Source organism: Centroberyx affinis, unplaced genomic scaffold (assembly GCF_046629955.1).
Source record: "Centroberyx affinis isolate AG114_WGS23_722 - 3 ecotype Tasmania unplaced genomic scaffold, CSIRO-AGI_Caff_v1 ptg003522l_1, whole genome shotgun sequence".
Lineage (NCBI taxonomy): Eukaryota > Metazoa > Chordata > Actinopteri > Beryciformes > Berycidae > Centroberyx > Centroberyx affinis.
Window position 1 is genome coordinate 49454 of NW_027281467.1, and position 18254 is coordinate 67707.

At 43.5% G+C, this 18254-nt stretch overlaps 1 protein-coding gene across 1 annotated transcript in view; it reads right to left on the bottom strand.

Annotated features, from left to right (window-relative positions):
* LOC139661359 (voltage-dependent P/Q-type calcium channel subunit alpha-1A-like) overlaps positions 1 to 18254 on the bottom strand; it is an 89829-nt gene that overhangs the window by 29368 nt on the left and 42207 nt on the right. The window contains exons 30-39 of the mRNA XM_071539814.1: positions 17628 to 17792; positions 16846 to 16860; positions 16468 to 16578; positions 15894 to 15977; positions 10364 to 10480; positions 9589 to 9654; positions 8901 to 8992; positions 7972 to 8122; positions 7079 to 7206; positions 6231 to 6327 (exon numbers count right to left, since the gene is read on the bottom strand). Of these exons, the coding sequence (XP_071395915.1) occupies positions 6231 to 6327; positions 7079 to 7206; positions 7972 to 8122; positions 8901 to 8992; positions 9589 to 9654; positions 10364 to 10480; positions 15894 to 15977; positions 16468 to 16578; positions 16846 to 16860; positions 17628 to 17792 (1026 nt within the window). The remainder of the gene's footprint in view (positions 1 to 6230; positions 6328 to 7078; positions 7207 to 7971; positions 8123 to 8900; positions 8993 to 9588; positions 9655 to 10363; positions 10481 to 15893; positions 15978 to 16467; positions 16579 to 16845; positions 16861 to 17627; positions 17793 to 18254) is intronic.

The window sequence follows — 18254 nt, forward strand, 5'->3', positions numbered from 1 at the left end:
AAGAAGACATAAAAATCATAGAGAAGATCAAAAAGAGATGATTGATGTTTCGTTTTTCTCATTTTTTGGACCAACCAGACTCCGTAGTGGTAGGGTAAGGGGAGGGGGGTCTATCGGGGGGGACACATGGTGGCAACAGCAGTTAGTTGAGTTCAACTAGGCGGCTCTAAGCTCGGTCATGAGATGGGGTTACAGATAAAAAGGGGAGGGCGAGAATGAGGAAGAAGAAGAGGAGGAGAATTGTGACGACACTGAAAGAGCAAAAGAGGAATCGAGAGCACGTGGTTCAATTGGAGGAGAAAGAAACAGAGAGAGGAAGTGAGAGGTTGTGTGTGCGTAGATAGCAAGGGAAAAGGAGAGAGAGAGAGAGGAAAGAAGTGAAAAGTACAAGACGAGAGAAAAAGACAAGGACTAAAAACGACACTGACATAAGTTCACTGAAGAGAGGCCAAGTTCAAAAGCCAAGCCGTCGTATCAATACACGGTTATCAGACCTACTTTTTCCAGTGAGGGTGAGGCCTAATGTCCGCTAAAGGGAAGATCAAGAACTTTGCCACATACTGGCTGGACATTTAGAGTAATCAGTGTCAAGGGACCAAAGGTTCAAGATGTCTAACCTTCCCCTCTCTACCCTGACAAACACCATGAGGACTTTCTGATCTCAAAAAGTCCTTTAATGGATTTTTTTCCATGAAGATTTATCAATGAACACTGGAAGGCTTCGATGGCTGACATATGTGATGGGGCCATTGCCGGGGCAGTTGACAGACTGGAGAGACGGAGGAAGAAAGACCAAAGACGGTACGAAAGTTAGACAGAGACAGAGTAGAGCGGGATGGATGGAGGGAGTCGATGAAGGAATGAAGGGTGTTAAGATGGAAGATGGATGCTGACTGCTGGTAGACAAGTGAACGTAGAGATGGGAGAATGAGAGAGACAGAGGGAAAAGGAGAGAGAGAAAGTGAACGAGGAGGAGGAAGAGAGCGATAACGACAACAAATAAGAAAAAGAGCAAGAAAAGCGAACCTAGGGAAAGACAGTGAAGAGGAGAGCAAGAAAGACCGAAGGCAGAAGGAGTGAACAAGAGACTGATGCCCAGATTCACTAAAGATGTGTGTAGGGAGTTTGGCTATTCAGGATGGCTGCTATTAGTACCAGCAAGTCAGGCAAGCTAGGGAGACAATGATCCTAGAAACTCAGATCCGATCAAAGAATGCTCCAATTATAAAGGGGCTTTAGGGCGCAAGGGTGCCAGCATTGGTAGATTAATCTTACAGCTGAAGCACACACTTTGCACTTGCAGTTGGTGATGAAGGAGGCGATTTGCTTGTGCAGTGCTCTTTACGACAGCGTGTTTGCGCCACAACTTGATTTGCATACATTTCTTAGTGAGTAAGTCAAGAACTCGCGCTCGCCGTCAAGAACTCTCGGTCAAGAACTCGCGCTCTTAGCTCAAGCACACGAGGCGCAAAAAATGCTCAAATTGCCCTCGCAATGCAATCTCAGCGAATCTGGATCTCAGTGAGAAAGGGAAAGACAGAGGATAGACAGACTAGGACTGCATTGAAGTGGAGAGAAAGGATGGACAACAAGACAAACAAGGGACAGCGAGTGCCGAAGTGCTTGACCCAAGTCTTTAGAGAAGCCGAAGACTCTCACGTTTCCTTGGGTGTAAAAAAAAAGCATCTTGAAAGAAGACACAAAACTGGGCTAGAAGGGCCAGAACACTTTTCCTACCCATTTTGTTATGTGTTGTGCGTGTTGGTGTGTGCATGTATGTGTGTGCACTAGAGTGCCATCCACAGGAATAAGAGACACAGAGGACTGAAGATAGACACCCTTGCCGATCCTTCTGTACCCGCATCGTAAGCAAATCGTTGCACTGTGTGAATAAAACCCTAATTAAAATAATTCCACTGCATTTCTAGTGGGTAGGTGTGTATGTCGGCATGTAGACTGCAGATTTTTACATTAAGAATTTACTGTAGCTTTCTATCGAGAAGCAACAGCTCACTTTAGCTGAAAATTTTTTCACATTTTAGCACGCATACTCCCATATATAAGGTCATGAACAATATTAATAATGACCACAACCAATATTCATCATACTTGCAATGCGTAATCAAATGTGACCCATATAAAATACCTTTTGTTGTATGTTTTGTGTTGTACTTTGTGTTGTACTTTTTTAAAGTTAATCTCTCCTGTTCGTAATTATCGATACCAAGAATTGGACTGAACTGTAGGGGCTACAGGGGCAGTTAATGTTGGAGGTTGATAATTCATGAACTCATACTGCGGCATGCATGGTAAAACATGTAAACATCAATTTAAAAACAATGTTATATGGTTTTATTTTGCTAGTAGGGAAATTCAATGAGGTGTCTAACCAGTTCAAGTTTCTTCTATCTGCAATCAAATAGAGTCCAACTTTAGTTCCTTATGAAATTAAGGAAAATGCCTCCTCGGAGCTGTGCAAGTGCGTTTGTTGTTATTTCCTAGATTGTGTGTATGTGTGTGTACGTGCGCGTGCGTCCGTGCAGGTTGCAGAAGGACTGGCAAAGCCTCCTCCGATCCCTTACTCCTGCGGCTTGACGGGAGGAAATAACTACCACTCCACTATCACTTCACTTCACTCCACGACGAAGCCCATCCCTCCATCCCCGCGGTCGGAGAGAGAGAAGAGAGAACAGCGCTCACCACCACCACAACCACCACTAACAGACAATAAGGAGAACACCGCTGGGAGGAGGGAGAGGAGGGAGAGGAGGTGGAGGTGATGGGGGGGCAGGGGGAGGGGGAAAAAGGGAGGGAGGGAGGGGAGGTGTGGAGGAAGGAGGGAGGGAGGGAATGAGAGAGGTAAAACTCTGCTGGCAGCAGATGTGACAAGAGGGGGTTTTCCTCCCCAGCGATGGGGAGGTGTAAGGACGGAGATAGGAGGGTAAGGGAGGGAACGAAGGGATGAAGGGGAAGGAAGGAAGGAAGGAGGGAGGGAAGGAGGTGGGGTGGTGGTGGGAGCGGGGGGTGGGAGGGGCGAGTCTACCTTATAGGCGACCCGGGCGGGACACCTCTTCCCGAGGCCTAGCGGCGGACACATGTGTCTTAGCATCTGATACATGTCTGTGTAACTGATCCGGCCGCTGGGATGGCCACAAACACACACACACACACACACACACGCATTCGAGCGCCCGCACGCCAATGCCAACACACACACACACACACACACGACACAACAAACGGAGACGGACGACGTGAAAACGAAGGAAAAAATAAAACGATGAGGGTAGGGAGGAGGAGGACGGGGGGGACAGGGGGGGGGGCACCGACAAACAGAGGGAGGCGTGTTGGGGGGAGGAGACATGAGGAGAAAAAAGAAAGAAACCGACAAAGGAAAGAAAGAGGGGGGAAACAAATACACAGAGGTTATTGTTTTGTTCGCTGTGGATACGCGTGGTGAGAGAGAAAGAGAGAGAGAGAGAGAACGAGAGAGAACGAGGGGGGGGGTGTATTAAGTGGCTCAGCTCTAGTCTGGTATATTGTAAAGAGAAGGGAGGAGAAGGGAGGAGAAGGGTGGGGGGGTTGGAGGGAGGTGTTATCATTTTGGTTAAGTTAGTTGAGTCGTTGAGACACCGTTCTATGCGAGGTGAAAAGGGGATTTGGGCTTGAGTTTTTTTTTTTTTTTTTTTTTTTTTTCGGTCTTTGCCCTCTTTCGCCGCTCGGATAGAACTGGCAGCGGGGCTTCTAGCAGGCAAAAGCACCGCTGCGGAGATCGGAGTGAGTCACAATGGCAAAGTCAATGCAGTCCGTCACTGAGGCTGCTGTGTCCACCGGGAACCTCGGCTCCGCTTTCCAGATGTTTTTTTTTTTTTTACGGTGGGGAAGGAAGCGCCGTGTTTGCGTGTTCGTGTTTTTTTTTTTTACCGGTTAAAGACCACATGAAACGGCATCTTTACTTTACCTTCATCATCATTCAAAGGGATTCACTCAGTATAACCCAATGAAATATGAGTCAAGGGGGGGGGGAGAGAAAGGTGGTTTTATTTGATGGGAGGGGTGCGGAGGGGCGGGATTGTTAAAAAATCGGATGGTTTTATTGCTTAGAAATGTATATTTGCAGCATGAAGTCACCATTAAAGATACTCTTACTTAATACTTTTTTCCGGGAAGTAAAAGTAATGGGAGTTCATTTCATGGGGACTTTAACAGTATTTCAGCTCTTAATAATAGAGCGCAGCGCTTTAAACAGATTAGTCATAGAGCAACAGCAGCGGTCCTGACCAGCGCTTCCCACAAGCATCTGTTTAGCACCGCTAGGTAAACCGGAGGTGCCTGGTGGACACTGGGCCTTCCTACGTTCCCATTTCCCCGCCCCAAACCACACACACACACCCTGCCCCTTTCCCCCCTTCCCCAAGTAAACCAGAGCCACAAACAGAGCGGGCTTGGCCAACGTTTTATCATTTCAGGTAACACTGCGTAACAACAAGCAGTCTCTTAAAAAGCTTGACATAACGGTGGCAGCTGCTACCTTAACAACATAACAATTGTCGCAGCCCAAAACATGTGCCATCGAGTCCCAGTAGTCTGCAGGTTTTCATTCCAACCAACACTACAGCAGCTGGTTTCATTGGTTAGATCCTCCTCTCTGCTTTTATTTGTGCTATTCAGCAGTGATGGGAAGAGTACTAGAATGTCCTACTGTATTGTTACTTTGCTGATATTTAAAGTTTACTGGTGTAAAAAACAACTTAAGTAAAAAGTAGCTCATTTGAAATTTACTCAGAGTGAACGTTTTTTTTTTTTTTAGTGTTTAGAGTTAGTTTTTTTTTTTTAGAAAATAGAACATTGTTAGATGTGATCTTGCCCATGCCATTCTATCCCTGTTTTTATGCTCATTCTATGTCTATTTTCATGTGAAGATGCATTCTATGTATTCTATTCTCATCTTTATCTTATTTTCACTATTATTATCAAGTTTTATGTGAAGCACTTGGTGCATGTAATTTCTTTGTTGTAAAGCACTTTCAGCTGCATTTCTTGTATGAAAGGTGCTATACAAATACAGGCAGAGAGGACAGAGTTCAAACTAGATTCTTTTAATTGAAAAATATAAATAAATGAATAAATCTTTACAAAATAAAGCCAAATTTCTCTTCTATCCTCTTGTTCTGCTCATGGAAAATCTACTAGATTTGTATTATGAAGTGGATTACATTACATTATGTCATTTAGCAGACACTTTTGTCCAAACTGACTTAAAATAAGTACATTTTGTCAGAAGTCAAAACGACCGTATATATCTCAGTCTTTGATCTGGATGTAATTTAAAATTCAGTGAACTACTATACTTCAGTAAAAACCTATTTAAACAAAAGTAAAATTACTGATTTTCAATTTTCAATTTCAATAAATACTCTAAAAAGCACAACTACACAAAACAGCTCCTCAATTACAGTAACGGTAGTAAATGTAACTAGTTACTTCCACCCTTGCTAGTGAGTGAAATCAGCTGCTGAAGTGACTGATTGGAATGAAAATCTGCAGCAGCTCTGGAGGTCAGTGTGGTATCAGCACAGCAGTGGCTGAGCGGTACTGTGGCCAAACCCTCTCTACATATGCCTCTGCCCAAAATCCCCCCCCCCCCCCTCCCCCCCTGCTCCAGCCCTCAACCCAAACCCCAACCCCATCCCGTACAAGAACAATGCACATTGCTAGACCATTTTCTGCCCAGGCAAAATTAGACAGCAAGCAGAAATAAAAGACAATGGCTGATTGGAGTCTAGACTCTGTTTTTACATACTAGTGAGTTAAAGGTGGACAGGTCAGTTTATTTGTCCCAGCGTTCAGTCAGAAGACAATAGCGAGTGCAGTGCACCACCTCATGCTTCACACACCACTACGGGTGTGTGTGTGTGTGTGTGTGAGTGTGTACAAGAAGAGTGTGTGTGTGCGTTTCTGCATTGTCCCAAACATTCTCGTTGTCATATCAGAATGCATATACAAGAGAAAACAAAAAAATATATATGATTCAATGGTGAAATGAGATAAAAAAAAACAAAAAAAAAACAAAAAATGCAAACCCAAACAAAAACCAAACCAAAGCAATATAAAACAAAATGTTGAAGTAGAATTAGTTTTAAAAGAGAGAAGAAGAGCGACATTCATTCCAGTCTCTTAAAGGCGAGCAGGTTGCGTTTAAGTTTGTGCTTTAGGGGTTTGGTCCAAACCTTGCAGGCCACCCTATGTGGGCATTTCTTGCCAAGGCCCAGGGGAGGGGAGATAACTCGCAATAAACTGTACATATCCTTATAATGTATGCGCCCGCTGCAAGAAAAATACAAGGGGGGGAGGTTAGGTGAAGGAACACAGAGAACACAGAGAGAAAGAAAGAGCGAGACAGAGAGAAAGAGGAAGAAGTAGAAGATGAGGAGGAATAAGAAAATAGGGGGAGACCAGGAAGAAGAAGAAGAAGAAGAAGAAGAGAGAGCATTTATTCACGCACGCACACACACACTCACACACACACACATTACGGGAGGGGAGAGGAGGAGGGGGTTACATTCATGTTACAACCGTGTACAAATTGCGCAATATTAAAAAGATAGATAGAGAGAGAGAGCGGTAGAGAGAGAGAGAGAGAGAAAGAAAGAGAGAGAGAGAGGAAGGGCTGGTTAACTGCCTGTTCAGACAGGACAGAGTTAACTTCCCATCACATGATGTAGTTTCTGCATCATCATCATCATCATCATCATCATCATAACACTTCCTGGGTGAAATCATGACACCACAGTTTTTCCCCCAGTTTGTGTGCGGGAGGAGAGAAACTCAAGGGTTAACAGTCACTTTACATTCAGTGTGGGAACCAGCTCCAGTGTGTGTGTGCTTTCATGTCATGGTGAAATAGCGAATACTACAGTAGTTCTAATATTTGTTTACTCAATATTATGCAATACAGCAGCAGAGTGTGCATGTATTTTTCTATATTCGAGTGGATGTGCCTGCTACAGTGTGTGTGCATGTGTGTCTGCGTGTGTGTGTGTGTGCGTGTGTGTGTGTGTGCGCACGCGGCACTCACCAGGCGGCAGGGTCGTACTCGGCCCATATTCTTACATACTCGTCCAGGTGATGCGGCCCCAGGATGGAGGAGTCTCTGGTCAGGTACTCAAAGTTGTCCATGATGACGGCCACAAACAGATTCAGCATCTGGATCGGGACGCAGAAAAACACACAGTTACTAAAAAAGGGCCGTAATGGTCAAGCAACTGCTTACAACTGCTCCCAAATTGTTTATTGTGTAGCGTGAGTTGTAGGTAGTACGTTCTGTTCTGTACTGTGAACTCATTTGAGTTGTTATGTGGTGGGTGTTGATTTTTTTTCCCTCTTCCTATCTTTTTAATAGGTTATACTATACTTATTTTATGTAGATTCATTCAACTGTGACATGTATGGATTTAGTACCTGGTGACTAAATCTGGTTTTAAATGTTAATTACTATGCACTGTCCCTATTAAATAAATAAATCATAAATCATGAATACACCAACAAAATCATGCACAGGGATCATATTTGTTACTGGCATGCAAAAATATTTCAGATGTAAAATAGTCTGAAATTGGAGGAATCGTAAGCAATTTGGATTTTTGCGACACACATTTCTTTAATTAACAATCGGCGACCCTCATATATAAATACAGCAGGCCGAGCAGAAAGAGGAGGAGAAATATTTTGTCTCTGCTGTTGCCACTCATGTCACTTTGAATGTCGTGAAGTGGTGGGGGGGGGAGGGATTGTTCATAAAAGTTACATTATTATTCATCATTTTTCATCTGTGCGCCAACTGGTACACAGTGCAACAACCACTAAAAAAAATATGTTGCTTTCCAGGACGGAAAAGTAATGGTCTTTTGAGATAAAATGCCAGAAAATGAAGATTTACAAAACGTTTAGGACATTGTGAGGTTTTCTCACCAGGAAAGAGCAGAGGAAGATGAAGGAGACAAAGTATGTGTAGGCGAAGGTGCTGCCGCACTCGGGCTCTGTGTTCCCTGAGTCCGGGTCGCACTCCTTACCGCCCAGGCAGGCGAGCATGATCTCATGCCATGCCTCGCCTGTAGCGCTCCTGCATGGGCGGACACACACACACACACACACACACACACACACACACACACACACACACACACACACACACACACACACACACACACACACACACGCACACACACACACAAGAGTGAGCAAATACAGGAATAAATACAGGCAAACACACACATAAATTACCCTCACACACCTACACACACATGCATTCATAAACACAGGCACATACGCATATATGCCCTCACATACACATACACACCTGCACACACTCTCTGTCTTTCTCTCTCTGTTTCTCTCTGTCTCTCTCTCTCTCTCTCTCTCTCTCACACACACACAAACACATCACTAATGCACACATGAATCTAGTAAAATTTGCATTTTATCCCACACTGGGGCAAATGTTTAACACCAAGAAGATGGAGACAAAGAGAAAGAGACAGAGAGAAACAGAGACATGGAGAGAGAAAAAGACAGACAGACAGATATATAGCGAGGGGGAGAGAGAGAGAGAGGGGGGAGAGAGAGAAACAGAGAGAGAAAGAGAGAGGGAGAGAGAGAAACAGAGAGAGAAAGAGAGAGAGAGAAGGAGGGATAGAGGAAGGGATAATGGAAAGGGAGAGAGAGGTGGGGTTTGAATAGAGAGAGAGAGCAGAGAGAGGAGGGTGAAAATGAAAAAGAGGACGAGAGGAATAGGAGATGGGAAAGAGAAAGAATGAGAGAGAGAAAGAGGAGGGCAGAGGAAGGAAATACAGGAAGAAGAAGAAGAAGAAGAAGAAGAAGAAAGAAGCCATAGGACTCACCTGAACAGCAGCATAAGGGCCATGATGAAGGTTCTGAAGTTATTGTGCTTGTTGACGGCACTGTCCTCATCCAGCGCCAGGTTCCCAAACAACTACACACACACACACACACACACACACACACACACACACCACAGAGAGTGAGATTGTTGTTGTTGGTGAAGACTTGCACTAAATACCGGTGTAAATATGAGTCTTTTGGACTCACAGTACAGTGGCTTGGCTTCAGAACACTTGGATTAGCCTGCATGAGCTGTTTGTTTGGAGTAAATTTATGGTCATTTTTTTTGCCCTTAACAGAATTGTAAAGAACCAATTCCTGTTCACTTCAGTCGTTTTGGAGAAGGCTGACATGGAGCTGCACTGGCTAACTCGCTGTGTGTTATGTGGACATACAAACTTCATTTTTGGGTGAACTATTCCTTTAATGCGACTCGGTGGCACACCACGTAAAATGCAGTGCAATAGAGGCTGACAATCCTCTCACCGCTGGTCTCGATCGTTTATGGTAGTTACACTAAAGAAAGTCAGAGTGATGAAATCCATTCTAAACATCATGTATAATTTCAAAACTCCAGGGGCGTCTGACCAGAAGACTTATTAAAAGCCGACTGTTGGGAGAGATGAGGCTTCGTTCTGTTGATTTGAACCAGTGGAGCCAAGATGGCGGCCGGCGGGCAGCACTCACCTGCATGCCGATGATGGCGTAGATGAAGAAGAGCATGGCGATGAGCAGACACACGTACGGCAGCGCCTAATGCAGCAGGAGAGAGAGGAAATGTCAGTCAAGGCTGTGAAGTGTGTGTGTATGGATGTGTGTGGATTTGTGAGTGTGTGTGTGTGTGTACACTCCTATGTGTGTGTAGGTGTAGGTGTGAGGATTCAGTGTGTGTGCATACATTCACATGTATAAAAGCATGTGAAGACATGTATGGATTGAAAGTGAATAGGTGCGTATGTATGCGTATGTTTTTGTGGGTGCGCATATATCCCATATATATGTGTGTATCTGTAGATGTAAGTATTCAGAGTGTGATTGTGTGTGTGTGTGTGTGTGTGTGTGTGTGCATACATGCATGTGTTTATACAAGGATGTGTAGGAGCTTGGGATTCAAAGTGAATGTATGTGTCTGTATATGCGTGTGTATGTACATGTGTGTGTTTCTTGCAAACATCCCTGTGTGTGTTTGTGTGTGTGTATATACGTGTGTGTGTGTGTGGTGTGTGTGTGTGTGTGTGCAAAAGCATGTATGCCAAAACAGATAAAAGGAAATCATAATAAGAAGAAATTATTTCAATATTGATATATAACTAGAGTAAATTGATGTTCATCCCATTGAACTGCATGATAACTAACTAACTTTCATATAGGTTTCACATTGCTAGAGCTTATAATTAGTACTTTGTGTGTGTGTGTGTGTGTGTGTGTGTGTGTGTATGTGTGAGTGTGGATGAGTGCCAACCTTGAAGGACTGGACGAAGGTCCACAGCAGGATGCGGATGGTCTCTCCCTGCCTCAGCAGCTTGATGAGGCGAGCGGCTCTGAACAGCCTCAGGAAGCTCAGGTTGATGAAGTTGTTCTACAGCACAGAGGGAGGACTCAGTCACTTTCCCCAACACATCCCACCATCACTACCTCTCTACCAAACACAAAAACCAAAAACAACAGCGGGAGCAAGATAGGAGAAAGACAGAGAGGGAGAGGGAGAGAGAGAGAGAGAGAGAGAGAGAGAGAGAGAGAGGGAGAGGGGGGAAGCCGAACCCAACAAAACATAACCAACTGTAAACATAATGGTACTGACTAGACACAAAGATAAATGAGAGAAAGACAGAGAAAACGACAACAAAACGACAAAGAATAAGAAGAGAAAGAAAGAGAGAAGGAATAAAGAGAGAAATAAAATAAGGAAAATCATAACTCAAAGAATCTAAAAGGTCATCATCCAATCTGGTACAGCAGAAGGCTTTTTTTTTTTTTTTTTTAAGAGAACCAAATGCACTGATCTCTGGGGGACAAGCAGGCCACAGAAGATGGAGCACAGTGCAATGCGCCTGTCAGCCACACACACACACACACACACACGCACACGCACACACACACACACGCACACACACACGCACACACACACACGCGCGCACACACACACACACACATTCACGCAGCCAAAGGGGAATGGCTTAGGGTAGTCTGTGGCACTCGGTATTTGACACTTCCAAGTTTTGGGGGAAGCTTTCTTTTCAAAACTAGTCTAGTCCAACCCGGCATCTCATGCTGTCTCCAGTGAACAGAAGCTAAAGCATTATCTAAGGTGGATGAACTTAAACAATATGGCAGCAGGCCCTCAGTCTGGATCCAACCACAGTTTCATTTTCATTCATATTTGCTCATTTTCAGTCCTCAGTCACGACCATTCCTGACCAATCACTGAAGCAAAGAGTTGCTTCACTCATGTCAAAGCATGTAAACAGGCTAATAGCAGGCTAAAGGCCTCTTCATAGGAACGATGCAAGTCCCAAGAACAGCTAAATCCAAATGGACACAAGTAAATATGAGTGAAAATGAAAATTAGTGACACTTAGGGGTGGACTCCAGGCTAGTAGGCTCTTAAACTCTGAAGGAACTGCTGCCATACTGCTGAACCTCGTCGTTTTTAAAACTTTTCTGATACTGTGTCCTGGTTGTTTGCAGTGCTGGTGCCACAGATCAGCCAACAGCCGAGCTCCCCGGTGAGGCCTGGCATTCTGTGGTTGACAGGCAAGGCAGAGGAGAGGGGAATGAGGAGGAGGAGGAGGAGGAAGAGGAGGGGGGGGGGACTAGCAGGCAGCCTCGTTGCAGGCAGTAGCGTGGCTTGGCATGGCATGGCATGGCATGGCATGGCAGCATCCTTTTGGAGGAGACTAACAGCCTGCATGCAGACCAGGGGGACAGGACCGAGCATCAAAACATCTGACTCAAACATTCACTCATCTAGCTGTACTGAGAGGGTGACAATTTTCATTTTGCATGTGTTTGATGTGTGAAGGCAAGGTGGGAAACGAACACCAGCCACCAGCCAAGTGCTGGTGAGGTGTTGGTAAGTGTTGTCATGATAACTGAAATTTTAATACTCCTACAATAGTGTTGCGAAAGATTTCAGCATCACCTTCTGAGGGTGCGTACATGTGGATTGGAGTAGTGTAAAAAGAAGAAGAAGAAGAAGAAGAAGAAGAAGAAGAAGAAGAAGAAGAAGAAGAAGAAGAAGAAGAATATAACAGAGCTGCTCTTGACAGTGGACTCTGAATGGACTTGTCAGTGTAAAATTAAAGTCAAACAGCTGAAAACATGGCAACAGCACTACATCCTGAACTGAATCCCCCTAAACTGGTGGACAAACTGGTGCCAAGAGACAAATTTGGAACTATTCTCGACAAAGACGGACTTATCAAAACTCCTGTGGGAAAGTTGCTACAAAACTCTCCAAGTCAATGGTGGTAAAACATTGCTTGTTGTTTTTTCTTGTTTAGAAAACAAGGAAAGTATTGTAGTAGTATTGAATTTTTAGATGTTAAACTTTATTTGATCAAAATCAAAATTCAGGTATCGTGACAACACTAGTGGCTGGTAGATTTGCCCGTTCAGCCAGCCTGTTTTGGCAGGTAACCAGACATCATTTGGTATTCCTATTCTATTTTAAAAATGCAGCTGGCTGGGAAATTAGTGAAAAGTGTCTGGGATGAATTTTGGGATGAAGCAGGTACTGTGGCCAGAGGGCAAAACAGTTTCCTGCACAGTGTGTAGATCTAGTGCATATCTACTGTATGTTTGCATGTGTTTTACGGGAGCTTGACTCCAGTTTTCTGGGTGATTGTGTGTGCATGTAAGTATGTGTGTATTATTGAGTGAAAATGTCTTACAGTGGCCACAAATAAACCCCTCAAAGGTCAAAAGTCATCATCATCAGGAAGCGCATGCACTGGGATCACGGGGTGTCAGGGGTTAAGTGTGGTCATAGGGGGGTGGGGGGTGGGTGGGGGTAAGGAACAGGGTGGGGTGGGGAGTACGCATGACCAATGAGGATGCAGCAGAAAGCTTTGAGAGATAAATTACAAACCAACCAGATTCTACATATGCGAAGATGTAGAAAGATGAATGGGGAGGGAGATTTTTTTTGTTATAATTTGCGGTACAGTGTGAGTGGGTGAGAGACGTTTTTTGGGGAGGAGGGGGGGGGGGGTTGGGGTGTGTTTTTTGTTGTTGTTGGGGCAGGGGCATGGGGCGAAATGCACATCATCATCATCATCATCATCATTATCATCATCATCATCAGCATCATCATCATCATCATCACAGCACCACCACCACACATCATGGCGCATCACGGATGGAGAACACGATGAAGGATTTCATAGTGCATTTTGATTGGATGGATTATATCAGAGGAGGAGTAAGGGGGGGAGGGGCGTAGGGCGCCAACAAAGTAGAGAGGTTTAAAGAAAGCATGTAAAGAGATAGAAGAGGAAGACGGAATCATTATGGGTGTCGTTAAAAGGCTGTGAAACACAACTTCAAGTCAACAACAACAGTTAGTGAGCGATTCTAGAAAGGTTCAGCCCCTCCCTGATGCCAGGTCCATTAATCCATCTGATACCATGTGCTATTTACGTTTTGTGCCAATTAGCTTAGCATTAGCATTAGAATCAGATAGCGCAGTGATTCCGAAGGTTTAGTCCTTGAGGGACTCCAACAGGGTCTCCCAACAAAATGTGGAATAATTTAATTTCACTATTGTTTAATTTATTTGAAGTTAGCACAGCGAGACAATGATGCAGTAATATCTGCTCAGAGGTTAGCTTCCCACCTACAGCACAAACATCTGTCCAGTTCTGCACAAAATCATATCAAACAAATACTCTGGCCTAATGTTGATCTATTTGGGGGTACTTGATACAACAATATGGTCAATTCAGTAATATTATAAGTAAAAGTGAATAGTCTGATAAGGTAGATTTGCTTCCAAATTCAGGTTACTGTGAAACAGGCAACTAGCTTGCCATTAGCCCCACGCCCACTGGTTCTGTCTCTGCTCCAAAACACTTTGATTCGTAGAGAGAAGTCAGCTGAGTTAACCTAAACAAACAGCAGTTTTTTCTCTTTGTGACCTCACTAACTAGCCAGCAACCAATGTTAATGCTAACATGGGATTACTAGCCAAGTATGCTAGCTAATTTACTTGATACGCTAGCTAGTGCACCAAGCACCAGATGGTGTTAGCTGCTAGCTACCGATGTGACATTATCTAGACACTCAGAATGAGTGGGGATATTATCAATTCCCTGTCCAAAACATCACAGAAGCTAACCGTGGCTATTCAGTTCTCTTGAGATGGTCAAGATGTACTTTTAGAAATGCAATCAGCTTTTCATATTCACTTGCTGTTGCCCAAGAGCTGAGGACATCCAATATGGCTGCTAGACAACCCTCTGTTGTTTTGGAGTCAGTAGCAAAAGTCAGAAGTTTAGGGGCAATTTTGTCAGCTTGAATAGGTCCTAGTGCATATTATTGTCTGTAGGCCTCAATAATAATAAGAATGAGGGCAGAGAGGCATTTTGCTATACATTCATAACTGGATCCTGAACTACAAATCCATCTTTCTACGTAGTGTCGGGCAAGTAAATATACTGTAGTTGGACAACAGAGAGGGGCTGAAACCATCAATAAATTCACAAAATAAATTCTAAACATCTACTATATAAAACACACAGATAGACGTACTGATACACAAACAACAACACACAATTAATAGTGAGATGCGTTAACAGGCATGGACACACAACAGGACATTAATTCATATGATGGGTTTCACTCCAAAATGAGTCTGAGATTTGAAAAAATGCAATCTGATATGACTGAAAACTGCTGGCATCAAAGTAAATCTCACTACTGAATATTATACTGAACTTATATTATTCTCTCAAGCCCTTTAAAGAGTAGCATTATGGAGAATGCCATCATCTGTTTTGTTTAATACTGGGCAATGGACATCAAGGATCTTTGTTTTCAGAATGGATTTTGGAACGAAACCCCTTCTATTCTATATCACAGAATAACACACACACAGCATATAGATACACACGGCCCATCTGGGTACTGGTTAGCGTTGTTATTGCTAGTCTCTCTTTATGGCTGTTAGCATTAGACATTAATCAGTTTGTACCATTTACAGTCTGTTGGCAGCAGAGACAGCAAGATATGTAAAAGTCAAAAGATTTAACACTGTTACAAGAAAGTAAAACTATATAACAGATGTTTAGCGTTGGTTAACAAATCGAAAAATGTATAGTTTAAGTTTTTCCCCCTCAGCCCGCCTCGCCGTGTGTGTCTATAAGGCAACATGGTTACTGGTTTCAGTGGACTGCATGAACTATTTGCCTTAATGGAAAAATCAGTCCAAAATCATCAAGTTTTTGCGGCTTAATCCTGCTACTAGTTCCGCTTTAGGGGGCTATGTGCCGATTTTGTGGGGTTGTGAGATGATTTATGGAATGTGAAATAATATAATTCTAACATACAAATTTACAAATTTATTTATGTTATGAATATTGACAGCTTCTAGGCTTCTTCCAATAATTAATCAAGTAAATTGGGCGGAAATGGGAAAATAAAAATGATAGTTATGAGCCAAAAAGTTCAGAACCATGGCCATAGAGAAACACTGTTAGTCTCCTCATGGTTCCAATAGGAGGGTGGTGAGGTGAATCCTAAGAATTGGGTCCAATGACCCAAACTGGCACAACAGATTCATTAAAAATTGATATTTAGGAGCGAGACAAAGAAACTTAAAATAAAACTAAAATCAGTCTGAAAATTGTGCTTTTGACAACCAGAATTGTCGTCATTATTCGGGCTGATTTCTCCTTGGAGTCTACTGAAACCAGTTTCACGCAACAAATCCCCCAACTCATGTTCAGCTTCAACCCCAGTGTCACTTCCTCCAAACACTCCACAGCACTTACCCCTAGTTCTGTCACTAATATGTCAGTGATGCTTCCGAGGACCGAGACAAAATCAAAAATGTTCCAAGCGTCTCTGAAATAATTCTGTTGGGAAACGAGAGAGACAAGCGAGAGAAGAGGCAGAGTTAAGTCCAACGAGAACACAGGGAGACGGAAACGGTAACCAATCGCATCCTCCCAGAACTGAGGCCGGGGGGGGGGGCGGGAAGGAGACACACCCCTGGCCAATGGCGGTGTTGTTACCGTGGAGACAGGCCGGGAGGAGGCTGATAGCGTGACTGCTGCGCGACACGGTGCGCTCTGGGTTTTTCAGGGACAGGAAGAACATGCTCTAGATCTGTCTACCAAAATAACCTGCTTTATGAATGAATAATAGGATGAAACACTGAAGCATATAGACTGGGTCAACCTAGATAAGCAGTTTGCGTGTATGTGTATGTGTATGTGTATGTGTATGTGTGTGTGTATGTGTATGTGTGTGTGTATGTGAATTCCGCATGCTACATGTTTGTGGGCAATATGTTCATACTGTGTGGGTATATGGGGAGGGGGGGGGGTTTGTTTGCAGTATTACCAGAGGGCCAAAGGCGATGATCTTGAGGACTGACTCCATGAAGAAGAAGGTGGTAAAGACGATGTTGAGGTTCTTCAGGACGTCATCGTAGGTTGTTGATGCTCCGTCAAACTACACACACACACACACACACACACGAGCGCAAATGCACAAGAAACTAGTTATGCAAAAGTAAAAATAGTCTTTAATGCATAGAGGCAGAATTGGGGGGGTTTTCCGTGCAGACAGACAGTCTGCTTGTACCTCCATCGTAACGTCAAACAGTTTCGGTTTAAGAGTTGACCTTTTTTTAGCACAGTATTTGATCAAAGCCAAATGACGATTTTCTACTCTAGGCAACCGATTTGTCAGTTAAGGGAAAAATCCACCCGGAAACACTTCAGCACTGTTAAACTAACTTGCAGAAAGAAACGTTCGTCAATCATACAGGGAGAAATCCATCACAGAAGAGGAAGAGAGACCAATTTCTCCACCCACAGGAGCAGGAGAGAGACAAGCCCCAATGTTCACTAAACTAGTTGTCTAGCTGTATTTATTTGCTTATATATCCATATTGAAAGCAACCAAGTTCACATCCACTCTCTGGGGGTTGTCGAAAGGCATTCTGGGAAACGTAGAACATCACTAACTGAAGTAGACGAGGCAGGTTGAGGGAAAGTGGGTAAACCAATAAAAGCAAAATACAAGAATTGCACTGGACATCATAGTTTGGTGATCTCTAACTGTGTAAGAGTATCTGAGGAGGGGATTTTCGTAAAACTTAATGTGGAGGTTAATGTGGAGTTGGCTGGTAAAATTAGTGCAACTGGTGAATTTTAGGATTTAGGAAGTTAGTTTCCTTCCCTGATCATGAGGATGATGGTTTTGAGTGCGGAGAGTTTGGCTGGGACATGGCTTGCAGTGTTGGAACAAGCTTTGGCTTCATTATAAGGATGATAGTGTTCAGTGTTGGAGATCACACCTTGTTAAGCGGAATATTTTGTTTTGGAGCAGGCCTTGTATAAAAGCCTTTCACTTGGGACCAGGAATATTACACTTTATCACAACAACAATGGTGTTAAATGTTTATGCTGTGATCTCACTTAGTCCATGCCGCTTAATCCTACATTATTAACTATTCTAATCCATCTGTGATCGAGGTGGAGCGGCCAGACCGGTACCTTCATCATGAGGACGATGGTGTTGAGGGCGATTAGAGCCATGATGCTGTACTCGAAGGGCGGCGACACCACGAACTGCCACATGCGGTATTGGAAGCTCAGTTTGTTTTGAGGCATGTGGCGGGTCAGAGGCCTGGCATTGATGGCAAAATCTATACAGGCTCTCTGGAGGAGAGAAGAGAGGGGGAGAGAGAAAGAGGAAGTGTGAATGAGAAAATCAAAAGAAAGCTAACAATCAGGTAACATGGTATTTGCAGATTTCAGAAAGCCAAATTTAAGACTCTTTAATGCTACCTGGAATTTCATTCAAAACCAATTTAAAATACAAAATAATGAAAGTATGAGAAGAAAAGGGACAACAGGAAATCAATTAAGGGTCAAAGTTCAGTTTCAGCAGACAGGGTGCGTATTGTACTACTGACCTGTGCTAATCAAAGAGTAAAATAAAGCGCAAAGAAACCTGTTACAGCATGGTAAAAAAATAAGACCTATAATAACTTGATTTAAGATACTTTAATATCTTTTAAGGCCTTAAATTTAGATAATTTATTTTAAGACATTTGCAAACTTTTTCAGGACCCACAGATACCCTGTGTAAGCAAGCAAACTATGTCTGATTCATTGAAG